The sequence below is a fragment of the Coregonus clupeaformis genome, chromosome 1 (genome assembly GCF_020615455.1).
Source record: "Coregonus clupeaformis isolate EN_2021a chromosome 1, ASM2061545v1, whole genome shotgun sequence".
In the NCBI taxonomy this organism is placed as follows: domain Eukaryota; kingdom Metazoa; phylum Chordata; class Actinopteri; order Salmoniformes; family Salmonidae; genus Coregonus; species Coregonus clupeaformis.
The window spans coordinates 21,393,651-21,409,562 of NC_059192.1; the positions used below are offsets into that span (position 1 = coordinate 21,393,651).

Sequence of the window (15,912 nt, forward strand, 5' to 3'; positions counted from 1 at the left end):
TACACAGGTTCACCTTGTGCTGGGGACAATAAAAGGTCACTAAAATGTGTAGTTTTGTCACAACACAATGCCACAGTCATGTGAAATCCCTAGATTAGTGTCTAATGAATTTATTTAAATTGATTGATTTCGTCATATGAACAGTTAAATCTTTGAAATTGTTGCATGTTGCATTTATATTTTTGTTCAGTATACAATTAGTTTGTGACATACAGTACATGTACACCACTTCTGAGGCCTTCACTTCACCACCATCTTTCAATATCCAATCTATTTCCCCTTCTTGATCTTCTTTGCCGCCTGCAGGACAGCGGGAAGGTCAGCTTTGTCCCCAAACTCCTTCTCCCGGTGCTCCAGCAGAATACCCTTCAGAATAACACACACGCCATTTAAAATGTATATGATTCACTAAAAACAAAATGTAAACTCATATGATGAAACCAGTAGGGGAAATGAGGAACTTACCTGTTTCCCTGCTCCAATCACATAAACACCACCGAGGATGAAACCCTCCCCCTTCTTGTTACCCTGGTAACCCTTCTTCCTGGCTTGAAGGAGGTTCTGCCACACCCCCAGACGAGCCAGACCAAGACCCAGTCCCATCCTCCTCGGCTTGGGACCATAGAAACATTGCTGTAAAAGACAACTTCCTATCATTAGTCTTTCTCACATTACCTGACTGGAGAAAAGTTCAGCGAATATAACTGAACTTTAAAAAAACATTTCAAAAAAAAATCTGACCTTCTCATCCACAAAAATCTCCCCATTGAAGTAGGGTCTGAAGTTCTGGATCTCTGTGCCGATGTCCTCCTTCACTACGGCATACAGAGGGACCCCAAGCTCCTCCAGCTGGGGCTTCAGAGAGGACAGCTCAGAGGCCTCCTGGAGGATGAGTATATGTGCACAATTCATGAGTATACACAGCCACATATACAGCATGCATACACACTCATACCCCTACAAATATACTGTACCTCTCTGCATAAGGATCATCCGGGGCGCCTCACAGCCATGAGTACTGCACCAGTCTTTTCCCACAGACTCCTGGCTTTAACAGTCTTATCTGCAGAGACACAACCAACAATTTTGCATACAATAGTAAGAAGATTTCAGGTGTATAGACGTTACATAATTAAATTGACACCGGCACTGAATCAAAGACCACTATCCTGCTGGGTGATTATTCTAGAAGTGCTTTTCCATTGAAAGCAAGATCAGCTAATGAAAATGAATCAGTACAGTTTTTGTTTTGGTCTCACCGGCTGCGGGTGTTGATTGGAGCTCCATGTTCTCCAAGTGCTCCAGAGTGGACGGGGCTGACTTGGTCAGGAACAGGTCAGTGTTGGCCAAGATAAGGCCAGCCAGCCAGGCAACCAGCAGCCAGAGGCCCACAGACCATACACTGAGGGACAGGAGCTCCCCCTCCAGGAGGAAAGGCAGCACTGTAGGGAGAGACAAAACTGATTAAAAAAGGTCCAATGCAGCCGTTTTTATCTCTACAACAAATAATTTCTGGGTGACTTTTAAGTACCTTACTGTGATTGTTTTCAATGAAAAAGGTCAAAAAGAAACAAAAATAGCTTCTTAGCAAAGGACAATTTCTCAAACAAGATTTTTGCTAGGACTGTCTGGGAGTGGTCTGAGTGGAAAACAGAAAATTAGCTATCATTGGCAGAGAGGATTAGAACTCTTTCTTATTTGTCTATTAACTAATGTACTGCATGGTGATGTCACCATGGAAAGCCAAAACTCAATCCCACCAAAACAGGCTGAAATTTCAGGCAGTCTTTTCAAACAGCTCGTACACTAAAATAGCATTATAATTTTCACAATGTCACAGTTTATTCAAACCTCAGTCTGGATATATAAAACACACAGGAAAATCATGTTTTTGACTGCACTGGGCCTTTAACACACCAAAGCCCCATTAATTTTCTCTGCCTTGTCATTGACCACATTTACATGCACATAGTATTACGGATAGTAGCTCATATCCCACTTAAGGTCCTATTCGGAATAAGCTGTTTACATGCAACTTTGATATCCCGCTCACGTGTATCCCTGTAGCCATGAATAAACAGAATATTCCTCATTTAAGTTCATAGGGGTTAAATGGAATAGTAACTGAAATATGGACACTGACTGTAGGCCTATAACCTCGCACATGTAGCGTGATATAATATTAACTCCTGCAGTATTATGCATTTCTTGCAGTAAAATGATACAACTGGAAAAACATGATTTCTTTCTTTCAGCATCTCTTGAGAAAATGAGAATGTGTGTGTAATATGTTATCTTTTACACTTATTTTTATTAATTTGTATATATTTTTTCTCAACTATATACACATAAAATATGCACCCAAGACAAAGTTAGGTCTTACACTACATGACCAAAAGTATGTGGACATCTGCTCGTCAAACATCTCATTCCAAAATCATGGGCATTAATATGGAGTTGGTCCCCCCCTTTACTGCTAAAACAGCCTCCACTGTTCTGGGAAGGCTTTCCACTAGATGTTGGAACATTGCTGCGGGGACTTGTTTCCATTCAGCCACAAGAGCATTAGTGAGCTTGGGCAATGATGTTAGGCGATTAGGCCTGGCTCGCAGTGATGTTGGGCGATTAGGCCTGGCTCGCAGTCGGCGTTCCAATTCATCCCAAAGGTGTTCGATGGGGTTGAGGTCAGGGCTCTGTGCAGGCCAGTCAAGTTCTTCCACACCGATCGCAACTAACAATTTATGTATGGATCTCGCTTTGTGCACGGGGGCATTGTCATGCTGAAACAGGAAAGGGCCTTCCCCAAACTGTTGCCACAATGTTGGAAGCGTTAAGATCTCCCTTCACTGGAGCTAAGGGGCCTTGCCCGAACCATGAAAAACAGCCCCAGACCATTACTCCTCCACCAAACTTTACAGTTGGCACTATGCATTGGGGCAGATAGCCAAACCCAGATTAGTCCGTCGGACTACCAGATGGTGAAGCATAATTCTTCCCTCCAGAGAATGCGTTTCCACTGCTCCAGAGTCCAAAGGCGGCGAGCTTTACACCACTCCAGCCGACGCTTGGTATTGCGCATGGTGATCTTAGGCTTGTGTGTGGCTGCTCGGTCATTTCATGAAGCTCCCGCCAAACAGTTCGTGCTTGTTGCTTCCTACTGTATTTAGTATTCTGGGGCAACAAGTTAGGCTATGACAAAAAAATTATGCATGCATCTACCTATAGTTGACAAATGGCCTACCAAAAGTTGGAAATTATATGCAGAAATGTAGGGGTGAAAGTAGCCAAATCACTTTTTGAAGTCTAAGATCAGCATATCCCAGGTATCTTATCTGGGTTTCTCATAGCCGGGATACAACCTTTTTTTTGTGAGCATTTCAATACACCTGTTGAATTCGGCGCATGTGACAAAAAAAGGGGTATCTTCAGTAGATAGACCAAACATTTTTTGGGGAACAAGATCAAGTGTGGAAATGAACGGCGGTTTCATGTCAAAGGTAATGTTCTGATACTTAAAGCCTGACTAGCTCCGGTAAAACTCCTGAAGACCCCTCCCCCTTCATTCTGCAACAGTACATTTTATTCCTAACTATGAGGAGCCACGGTGTAGCCTTTGCAGTGGTTGATTCAAGGGCACATTGTGTCCCAGCCATGACTCAGTTCTGATAAGGCTCCAATTGTATTATCACATCACATTCAGTCGTCTCAGACGGGGTCACGGATAATGTGAACATTTCTGATAAGACCTGTTTCACAATCCCCCTCGATATTGGCGGACACTCACTGCTACATTTTGTAAGCTGTAGAAACAATCTTATGACTAAGTGTAACATTGCACATTTAATAGATACTAAAAACAGCCTGCTTCAGGACAGGGATGTTAAACAATATTTAGATCAAACCAGATGAGTTTATTATAAAGGCAGTTAACATTTCTGCTTATCACAGATGTTCTTTGGGCAATAGCAAAACAGAGCAAGGTTATTTTGGGAGGTGGGTCAAAGTCAAACAAAAACAGTTACATGTGTTTGCCACTAGTAATAGACCCTACTCACTAACCATATACAATTCAGTGTGGCATCTGATGTACAAGTTGCAGACTCAAGGTCAAAAGTTGAGTGATGATTGATTCCACCATTTACAATGTATAAAAATCCCTGTATGGACAGTCACTGAGTCAACTTGTTTACCTCTCAATAGTATTGAAAATAAGTTTACATGCATTAAGTATAACATTGTTAAGTCCTAAGAGACAAAAGAATACCAACTTGTTGCTGTAGTTTTCCCAGGACATAGAACAATAGATAGGACATGCAGTGTTGCTCCCATTGAGTCAGTTCCCGTCGTCTGTCCAACAGTGTAAAGTCTGGATGTTACACACACCCTATACTCACCACTTAAAAACAGGAGGTTGCCAGAGGGGGTCATTTGAATGATAGAGGATTCAGCCAATCACAGCCCTCACACATAAAATATAACTGACTTTGGTGCCTAGAGCTATCCAAGGTCTTACTAAAACAGTCAAGACATTAAGAAACACAAACACTGGAAACTTAACTTTATTTAATTGTAGTTTGCCAATAAAACCAAACGTGTCGGTTTAACAACACACAATGAAAACAGACTTCGTGAGTAGTCAATATGGTAGAATTAGAGATACAAATTATGAAGTGGACATTTGAAAACCTGTCAAGTCAATCATTAACCTCACCAGAGAAAAGAGAGCAGAGGGGTACTGATGCATAATGAGCTCTTTATTGTCAAATAGAGGTCTTTCAGGTCCTCGGGTAGCCTGTCTATCGACTGTAAATGGGAGATGAGTGTAATGCATCAAGTCTGGTCCCTCCACAGAGTTTAGACACAGACCATCATAAGCACACTCACACAGCCCAACAAATCAGCAGGACGAGACCCAGGAGATCCCAGAGAGAACACTGCAACTACGAACAAGACGTCATCTACCCACCCTTTCTACATCCTAAAATTGGGTGGAATTTGTGGTTTCAGTTTCTATCAAAGGCACATTACTTCTCCAAAGACACAAGTTCAGTTTGTACTTTTCTGGCAGCTTTCAGGACATCCATAATGTTGACCTTATCCCCGAACTCCATCTCCCGGTGCTCCAGCAGTATACCCTGCAGATGACAGCAAAAAAAAATATATATAGATATTCGCTTTGGTTGTGCCATTTGATTCATTTAGCCAGCATTTCCCCGAAAACTCTTATTTTACCATCCATGCTATCAGTAAGTGAGATGGCGGAGTGAGTATTTCCTGAAAAGACCTACCTGCTGGCCTGCTCCAATGACGAACACCCCACCTAGCACTAAGCCCTCTCCAAACACATTTCCTAAGAAGCCATTCTTGAAGGCACGCAGGCCATTCATCCACACGCCCAGACGGAGGAACGCCAACAGACCCATCTTCCGCTCACGGGGCCCGTAGAAACATCTCTGAAAGACAGAACAGAAGGCTTTGGCATTTCAACAAATTGCTCTATTCATATTGCAATAATCATGACCGATTAGATAGGGTGTTGCATAAATTACTAGTTTTGAGACGTGAACCACAATGGTGCTCATTGAACAAGAGGATTAATTTCCTATAAATTAGACTGGGAAACCCAGCCTATGCACCTTCGCATCCATGAAGATCGCCCCATTGAAGTAGGGTCTGAAGTTCTGGATCTCTGTGCCAATGTCCTCCTTCACCACGGCGTACAAAGGGACCCCGAGCTCCTCCAGCTGGGGCTTCAGAGAGGACAGCTCAGCGGCCTCCTGGAGGATGACAACATATGCAGTTTGCCAAATGACAGACATAGGGCCTAGATCAGACCACAGGTCAAAAGATTTGAGTTACAGCTGAGTGTTGATTCTAGGGCACTTAACCATAATTTGCACCAGGGGGCACCATACTACTGTGGCCCTGTAAAACACCACATTTCACTGCAGCTATCCGGTGTATGTGACAAAACAAATGAAGTATTATTTGAGTCAGAGGCATCAACACCAGTGTTTTTACGACTGTTGAGTTAATTTCCGTTAACTCAGAGTGAAAGACATGGGAGGTGTCTCATATCCTAGCATACTCGGTTGTAGGTTGATTTTTAGAATAGTTTGTTTTAATATCCATGTTTCTGCACACATTAATTGATCTTAAATATAAAACAATTCTCTAAACTAATCCAATCTGTAAGGGGTTATACTAATTTCACCTGTTATTGAGATGGTTGTTTCAGTTTAGATGGTTAAGGTTAATCTCATTTATCAATCTTCCTTACCTTGGCAGTCACTAACTGCATATTGCAGGTGATTAAAAGTTCAAATTGTTGGATCTCCTAACTCTGGCTGGATTCCAATAGGAATTGTATAACACTTTGCAAGCCAACATAATGTGATTTGCCAATGTGGCCTACAAACCACTTAAACAAATGCATAAATAATTAAATGTTTATGATAAAATATTCAATTATGTACCCACTTGGTGAAGGCTACAGGACTGAAAGCCATCAAACGCAACAATCATGTCTGTCACTAGCAAACAGTTATGGTGGTACTGGTACCTCAAATTCACTCAAAAGACATCCTGGGAAATAAATACGCAAATAAGGCTTTACACAGCAACATGTGTTACTTCTCAAATAAAATGTTTATAAGGGCAAAGGTAAATAGTGACTCAAAGCTATACCTCTCTGCACAAAAATCATCCAGGCCGCCTTACAGCCATGATAACTGCTCCAGACTTCTCCCATAGTCTTTTGGCCTTCAAAGGCTTACGCTCTAAATCAAGAAAAGAAAAAAGTTGTAAGGTTAAAATTAAGCAAATATAGGTCACGGGTTGCCTGGAAACCTGATGTTACCGGGCAGAATTTAGCATTTGAGTCAGGAATGTTTCCTCTGAAGAACTCTACAAGCCAGAATGTTGAATAAAATGATATTTGAACATACTTCACCGGTTGTCCGTGCAGTTGGTCCTTTTGGCGGTAGGAATGGGAGAGTATAATTAAAATCAGTAAAGTATAATTAAATCAACCGCCAAAAGGACCAACTGCACAGACAACCGGTAAAGTAAGTTAAAATATAATTGTATTCAATATTCTGGCTTGTAGAGTCCATGATGGGACATTTTCCTGATTTAAAAAATGCCATTTACTGCCCGATTCAACATCAGGTTTCGAGGCAACGTCAAGGCTGCTTCAGTCCAGATAGGCCTAGGGGGAAAACTGCAATTTTCACCAATACGGTCTATAACCATCCATTGGACACCAATACATTAGATAACAATACGTTTAGAAAGTACTTTACAAACCTACCTCCTTTCAATGGTTTGAGGTCAGTCTCCTCTAAATATTTGAGGGTGGCCCTCGATGGCTGAGTCAAAAACAAGTCGCTGAAAGAGCGCAAACCGGTAGCGATTAAGGCAACAACTGCGCCCAATGATTGGACCACAACATCCATCACAAAAGTTAACTTTGTATCGAAATTGGGAAGGAAAACAATTCACTCTTGGCCCATATTGAAGTGAACACGCTCAACAATGGTAGTACGCCACAAACTGTGGAGGCACGCGGTCAACCCTTGGCATAGATTGGCCACTTATGACTCACACGTTGCAGGCTGGGTTTAAATCCCCGAAGAATTAAATCCAGCCCAATAGTTAACCAAACATTGTTTTGATATTTCACAAGTGATTTCGAAAGTACCTAGATAAATGTTATGTGAGCTTGAGCTATCCTGTCGCTGTCTCGCCAGCAAAGTGATTGGATTGATGCCGCACAGATGTTGCGTTAAAGCTGCAATTCGACAGGCAGCCCAATACTGATCATTTTTTTCACTTATTCGTCTTTTGCCCAATCAGATCAGCTCTGAAAAATAGCTGACGTGAAAATATCTGATGTGATTGGTAAAATACCAATTAGTGGAAAATGTTCAGAATTGGGCTGCCTGTCTAAATGCAGCCTCAGAGTGGCGCCCTCACTATCAACCATGTTGCACATCAATCTGTAGCGTTCAAAGAGCACATGAGAAGCTGATAATATCTACAGTATCCTGCCTATTGCCATAGTTTTTCTAACTACAGGAACCAGAAAAATAATCATCACAACAATTAAACATTTGACTGCTTAAAAAATGCCATTCATAATAAAATACAATTGGAAGCACAACGTACAAATGTATTGCACAGATGTATTCATAGCAAACTGAATAGACATATTACACAAATTGAGATATATCCCCCTCTTGGAGACATCATGCATTTAATTAGGCGTTAGTCAAGCTTCTCTACTGATTTCTCAGATGTAGAATGTTATAACATATATATCTTTAGGCTATTGTTGCATTTGAACAAACTTCTTTGTCCAGATAATGTCATGTAGGAAAATTATCATTCCACATCTTAGTCGTCCTCCTCTTCCTCCTCTTCCTCCTGAAAAACAGAACTGGGTTTAGATGTAACTGATAGGCTACAGATTTGTTAAATTACTATAAACCTGTTTAAACCTGTATTCCTTGGTCATTCACTCTTGAGTATAATGTCTTCTTATATTATGCATGATATCATTGTAGTTGAACAGTTTAAATGTCTCTCGAAACAAAAGCCTTCTCTGTGTTAACCTTCTCCTTGGCTTGGTCATCAGGAGTTGTATGTTCAAGTGCCCCCCATGACGTCTCCACTCCCTCCTCCGCTCCCTCCTCCACTCCCTCCTCAGATTGCGTCACATCGGGTCTGACATCATCACTCTCTGAGGCTGCCACTTCTTGTGTGAGATCAATAGCGTCACTTGTGACAGGGTTATCGGTCTCCTATGTTGAGTTTGTCAAAGGGAAACTGGTTGAGTAATAAAACATGTTTTAAGCCTGCCTCTCTCATTTTGTGGGTATCCCTCCTCTGACATCACATGCAATACCTCCTTCTCCTCTGATATTCTGATCCCTATCTGTTAACTCTTGGCTGACTGAACACCTCACAACACCTTCCTCCTTCAGACTTGACTCCTCATTCTGTCTTGTCTAGACATATTTTATTTTCTTCTCTGGCACTCATTTCACCATGATCTTTCCTCTCTCCTTTCCTGGTTTGTCATCCCTTCCTTTTGTCTTTCCTTCTCTGAATGAATTATATTTTGTCAATTGCTATGTCTTTGGGTAAAAACAGAAGATAGACATCCTCAGCATATCTCTAAAAATACAAATACATAATCATTTTAATATGTCTTGGGTGTGTCACATGAAGCCATCACCTTCTCTTGGTCCTGATGTTCCTGTCCCTCCTCAGACAGAGTCTCGTCTGGTTTGACATCATCATTCTCTGGTCCTGAGGTTGGCTCTACTTGTGTAGAATCAGCAGGTTCACTAGTTTCAGGTTTATCAGGTTCATCAGTCACCTGGTGAAAATGTTTTAGGAAGAAAAATGGCTGGGTTCAGTTCACAATGTACTTATTCTCCCTCGTCTTCTGGTGTTTCTTTGCTGATGGCAGTCCCCTAAATGTGCGATACTAGTGTGACTGTCTGGTTAAAAATGTCCTCACTGCATCTCAAAGGAAGATCTTTTTTTCGGGTTGATTATTCTGCTTTCCTGCTTTTTTTATTCTTGCTCCTACTATCTTTTCTATCATTCAGTCAAGAAAACAACACTGACTGTTTCCCAAGTCCCAATGACTTGTCTTATTTTCAATAATCTATCATCTTTACTGTGAACTTGTCCAATGTATCCCTTCTGTCTTGTCTAGACATTCTTCCCTCTCTTGTCTGGCACATATTTCACCATGTTCTTTACCATCTCTTTTTCTAGTTTGTTATTTCTCATGTCCCTTGTTTCAATCTTTGTTTGGTATAAGCCATCAACTTTTCTTGGTCTTGATGAAGAGGTTTGTGTTTGTCTTGTGGATCCTCAGTTTGTCCCCCCTCATCATTCTCTGGTGCTGAGATTGACTCTGCCTCTATTTGTGTACACTCATCAGGTTCACTGGTTTCAGGTTGATCAGTCAACTGGTGACCAGTTTGTGAGACAAAACAATATTAGAATCATTGCAGCCATTCATCCACATCTGTAGTTCCTGAGTGGCGCAGTGGTCTAAGGCACTGCATCGCAGTGCTAACTGTGCCACTAGAGATCCTGGCTCGAATCCAGGCTCTGTCGCAGCCGGCCGCGACCGGGAGACTCATGGGCGGCGCACAAGTCGTCCAGGGTAGGGGAGGGAATGGCCGGCAGGGATGTAGCTCAGTTGATAGAGCATGGTGTTTGCAACACCAGGGTTGTGGGTTCGATTCCCACGGGGGGCCAGTATAAAAAAAATATGTATTCACTAACTGTAAGTCGCTCTGGATAAGAGTGTCTGCTAAATGACTAAAATGTAAATGTAGATTTCTAGTCCTTCAGCTCTAGCCTGCACGTCTAGCCTTTCTGAATCTAATTTATTAACCTCAGGGAGAGGGCAAGCCATGCAAAGAATGTGCAGAAGCAGTCACCATCAGCCAAAGGACAGAACTGGAAAAGCCCTCGGATGATTGATAGATTAATTATTAATGACTAATTATTACACCCTGAAACAGTGTGAAATGTGTTAGAATGTGTGAGTATAGGACCAGTAAAGACTATGACATTGAGCTACTATTTAGCAATGTGAGTAAGAGTTAGACCAGACAACAAAGGACAAGGAGAACTGTCTACAGGCAACTGAGAAACCAAGATAACTGAGGAATTTAGGGAGGAGAGATACTGTTAGGCTTGGAAGAGTGTATGTATGTGTGTGTGTGAACTGATGGTCAGGAGAGCAGTTTTAAAGTGGAAAACTACAGCCCGCCTAAAGAGGGGAGGGATCTTCATATGACCTGTGCGTATAAAAATATTGTACCACCATTTGGTGGCTGAATTCTCAATGAATAAATCTCTGACTATGCAGACCGGGACTCTGTCCGTTTCTTAAATCCCAAAAGACTTACAACCTTTTGGGAGATGCACAGAGACACTGAAATAGTTTGTTAAATAATTCACGTAACAATGATACAGAGAGGTGCGAAATAAATGGTGACCTAGAGAGGATAGTGTAGCAACCACCAAAGGCACACAGATTTTAGCGGAGTATTCTTGAGATCTGGGACTGATGTCACCTCCTGTTTGGTGTTATCTTTGTCTTGAATGTCTTCAGTGGCCTGCTCATTTTCAGAGGTGGAGGTGGTGGGTACTTCTGATTTCAATGGCTCATTCTCCATGACACCTTGCGATATGACCCTGGTGGTCTGACTCTGACCAGACCCTGTAGGCTCCTCTTGAAATATCTGATGATGTGTTGATGAGATTAAACCCTGGACGATAAAATTCTCAACTCTCTCTACTGATGGCTGATAATAATCTATATTTCAAAATGCAGTTGAAGCTCTCTGTGTGCTACAGTAGGCTCCTCCCACTTGTGAACATCTAGTCAAAACATGGATATTCTAAGCAGATATTACTAATTTGGTTTGTTTCCTTACCATTTTGAGATTACACTGGGCTTATTATGTTAAATCTAATATAAGACTACCAACATTTATAAGACATCACAGATTCCCTGATATTAAGCATACACAAAAACATACAATTTGTTTTGAAAACAAAATATGAAAATGTTATAAATGAGGAAGTCTTAAAATTCTACAAAAACCATACCCAATCATCGCCCTCCTCCACTGCAGCAAGTGTTGGAGGGTTTAATTTCTTGGCCCTTTCTGAAACTGGAGCTGGTGGAGGGGTTGCAGGTAGTCCCTCAGCTTTCTGAAAAGATAACAACACAATTTAAATCCTCATGGGCTTTAAATCGTACACACACACACACACAGGGCTGGTCCTTGCCGTGCTGCCGCCCTGTGCGAGACCCAAAAATGCAGCCCTGTGTCCCAGTAAGCAAAATGACATTGAAAAGATGTCTAAAATACGTATTTTCCAGATGTTGAAGTTAGGTTCAATTTAGGTTCTGAATGAAAGTTGAAAAGGTATTTTCCATATGTTTCAAATACATATTTTCCAGGACGTTGAAAAGGCATCTTTTCCGGATGTTAAAAAATACGTATTTTCCAGACGTTGAAATCAGGTTCATTTTCGGTTCTGAATGAAAGTTGAAAATACTTATTTTCCGGATGTTGAAAATACATATTTTCCAGACGTTGAAAATATGTATTTTCCGGATGTTGAAATCAGGTACATTTTTGGTTGTGAATGAAAGTTTAAAATAAGTAATTTATAGACGTCTACGTTTGGGCCAAATCAAGGCTGGTCCAGATCGCACCAAATCTGAACCAAACATAGACGTTTATGATTGGTTCAGACCGGACCAAAAACCAATGTCTGTGGATGTGGAAATCAAGGCCAGTCCGGACTGCACCAAAAAAAGATGTCCAAAAGGCATCAGCGTCAGTCCGTGCTTACTGAGGTGTAGCCTACAGTGTTGACTGAAATTTAATTTTATGAATGCCCATCTATGTGGTAAGTCTACCGTTTGTAAAACACAAAAAAAAGACATCCGGTGCGGACAGGACCAAAAAATTAAGTCCAAATGACATCGGCTCACTGGGGTGTAGCCTACCATGTCGGTCTGCAATGGAATTGTATGAATGCCCATCCATGTGGTAGGCCCACCGTTTGTAAAACAGGCCGTAGCATTGGCTTTATTAGTCCTGATTCGTGTGACTAATACATTAGGCTATTTAAGCTCTGAATATCAGCTACCCAACTTTATCAGGAGTTATCGTGAGCCTATTTGCAATGTGTTTACACAGCGGAAAATGCAGAAGTATTTTCTATTTCGCTATGATCAGCTTTTCAAAAATGTATGGATACAAACTTGAAACCACTGATCATGACAATGGGGTGAAACTCCTGGACAACAGTTGTGATTGTCTATTCAATATTGTCCATTTTACTTTGACCTGTCCTGTTTTTAGGATATGTTGTTTGTTAACATGACAGGTCATTTTTTATTTGATTGAGCGCCATTTAGGTTCAGCTATTTGATCGGAGAAACCTGCATGATGTAAAATGTGTCCATCTCATTACATTGTCATACATTTTATCTCCAGCCTGTAGAGACGCGCTTGGAATGGACAAGCAAAATATTTTGCGCCCCTGCCTTTGACAAAGTGGGCACTGCTTATCAGGGCAGCATCAGCACTCACCTAAAAAGCCCATATGTCACTGGTTGAGAGAAATTGTAATTGTCTTTGGGCAGAATTATGTGAGGTTTTATGTGTTGTTGTTGGAGGTGCGTCTTGATCCGCCCAATCCTGTCTAATGAACGGGCCGGCCGTGCACACACACACAATACATACTTTTGTTTCTTTGGGTTCTTCTGGGACTTCCCCTGTGATTTTATATTCTTCCTCCTTCATCTGCCTCATGTGCACTGCATCATCTATGGCTTTCTGCTGCTCCTGCTCCAGTTGGTGCTGGAGGGCCTTTTTCTGAAATGATCGGAGATATTCCAATAATATCACAATACTAGCCTAATAATAGTATATTCAAGTGTTTTATAGTCCGGTTATCTACCAACATTGGATGACAGTATAGGCTCAGAAAAGTATACATTGACATAGTTAATCAAATCAAATTGTATTTGTCACATGCGGCGAATACAACACTTATCCAGTTTATTGACATTGTGGATTTACCGTGAAATGCTTATTTACAAGCCCTTAACCAACAATGCAGTTTTAAGAAAAATAAGAGTTCAGAAAAATATTTACTAAATAAACTAAAGCACCACCACATACCAAAGATCACGTCTGGATGAGATTGCCTAGACAACATTTGGGTATAGGCTGCCCCACATTGGCAATAGGCTGAACATCATTACTCACTCTCTCCTCATTGTCCATGTTTTCTTTATACTTGTAAATCCACTGTACAAGAAATTCGATCGGGTCCATGGGGCGAAGCTCGGCCACCTCGGCTAATCCTTCTATAAGACATTTTCCCATACCCCTTTTCAAGTATTCTGAGTCCATTTTCCTGTATGCAAGAAAATGCCATAATGTATGAACACAATAGCTACACATGTCTTACAGCTAAGACAACAGGGGTACAACATATTTTCTACTTTATTTTTTACATTTAGCTCAAGCGTTACTTGTTACGTCGTTACGCTAGCTATCAAACCTATGAACAATAAAACAAGGTTTCCAGTGTAAAACGTTCCTATTTGTTTGTAAATACTTTGCAAACAAAATGTGTCGACAGAAAAGACCATTGTTACTTAAATGTTACTATTTTATAATAGGATAAACTGACTCTAAATATAATTATTTTGAAACCAGACCCACCTGTCTTTTTCGTTCAGAGCGTCCGGATATGTCTTTTATCTCCATGGTAACGGTGCTACTTCATAAATCTTCCCTCCATTTTTGCTGAGAAGGTTCCGTTTTGTGCTAAGAAGTAGAGCATGCAAAGATGTACCACGTGCATTTTATTTCTGTTTTTTAAATATAGACTATAATTTCATTGAAATTACATAAAATGTGTACCAGATAATACGTCTGTATTTCAACCCATTTACACTTCCATTATGGTTTTTATAGGCCTGTGTGAACTAAATAATTCCATAACTAATTGAAATAGAAAAAGGTTTGCTAGGTATCTTATACATTTTGTTCTATATGGAGTTAGGGCGCATGCTACAGTATTTACCCACTCAGCTATGACCATACAGCTGTAAATTAGGGCAGGGAATCCATAGAATTAGGAATTAGAATAATTATTGAATAATAATTAGTAATTTAATAAGATCTGGAAGTCAGTGATTTGGGTTGCTATGATGTTTCAGTTGCTCGTCTGGGGTCATTAAGTTTGAAACACACACACAAACACATTTTTCACTGCACTCAGCAGAGATAGGGTTTGTGATGTTTATCAATAATCCGATGCTTTTGTTTTGGTTGTGACATATTTTAGGGTTTAGGGTTCATGAAACTAGAGATTGTCAGGGTCACACACATCGGTGAGATATACCGGGATCCACCAACACACCCTGCACATTCCCCCATAATTGCTGGGGAGGAAAGGGGATCTCAGCCCTACGCACGCTGCCGCTGCTTAGCGGTCACACCAGCAATCATCTCACCAACACCTGACACAGATCCCCAAGCACCACCACATACCAAAGAGTACGTCTGGATGAGGACATTTTAATTGGAAAGGTTAGCACTAATAACAGGAAATTGTAGGCTATTGAACACTTTATTAATATTGCAACACCACTTCAATAAGACTGTTGCATCCATGATTATATTTCTAGTGTAGTCCACACAGGATGGATACCATGGGACAGTTCATATTTGAGAAGCTCATGTTCAAGTATGTCTTACTTTTCACACTTTGGAAGCCCTTGGAGGCTAAAATATTAATATAGGCCTATACCATTTAGGTCCACGGTATAGTGTAAAATCAAGTCCCACTTTAATTGGGCTGTTGGATAACTTGGCAGGAAAGTTGATTATATACACCTAGAGCGAGAGTCATTGTCCTTTGGTTTGACCTCTGTCTGAACTCTGACCCCACTCTGTGTTGTCGTTACAGTATGGGGCCAGGGTCAGCGATGTCTTGTAGTAGACAGGATGACAAGAAAATTAACTCAGACTTGTTACATTTTTTAAGAAACAAGCAATGCTTTATCCATAACACTTCTTGTCCATTCTAAAAAATACCTGTAAATAATTTGATGGTTCATCGTTTAATGCTCAACTGAATGCATTGCATCATGCGGGATAGTGCCTTCTCGTTTCAATCAGGCATGTCTTCATTAGAAAGCCTGGATTCCAGCAGCTACTGCCAGTGCTGGGCTTATAACTCTAACGGTCTGCCTCTGTGTACACAGGCACAGTGATCCCGCCAGGAAAGTGAGGGGCCCCTTGTGACAAAGAGAGAGAGAATAGGTGGGGAATA

At 41.1% G+C, this 15,912-nt stretch overlaps 1 protein-coding gene and 2 pseudogenes across 1 annotated transcript; all 3 read right to left on the reverse strand.

Moving 5' to 3' along the window:
- Positions 1–43: 43 nt before the first annotated feature.
- Positions 44–4,375, reverse strand: LOC121541905 (annotated as a pseudogene).
- A 168-nt stretch (positions 4,376–4,543) lies between these two features.
- Positions 4,544–7,756, reverse strand: LOC121542065 (annotated as a pseudogene).
- Positions 7,757–8,166: 410 nt separating this feature from the next.
- On the reverse strand, positions 8,167–14,325 carry dydc2 (DPY30 domain containing 2). The gene is made up of 7 exons (XM_041851429.2): positions 14,295–14,325; positions 13,833–13,983; positions 13,305–13,436; positions 11,650–11,754; positions 9,242–9,385; positions 8,616–8,804; positions 8,167–8,427 (listed from the first exon to the last, which is right to left on the reverse strand). The coding sequence occupies exons 2-7, from the start codon at positions 13,977–13,979 to the stop codon at positions 8,398–8,400; spliced, it is 747 nt and encodes a 248-aa protein (XP_041707363.2). The 5' UTR covers positions 13,980–13,983; positions 14,295–14,325; the 3' UTR covers positions 8,167–8,397.
- Between the last annotated feature and the right edge of the window lie 1,587 nt (positions 14,326–15,912).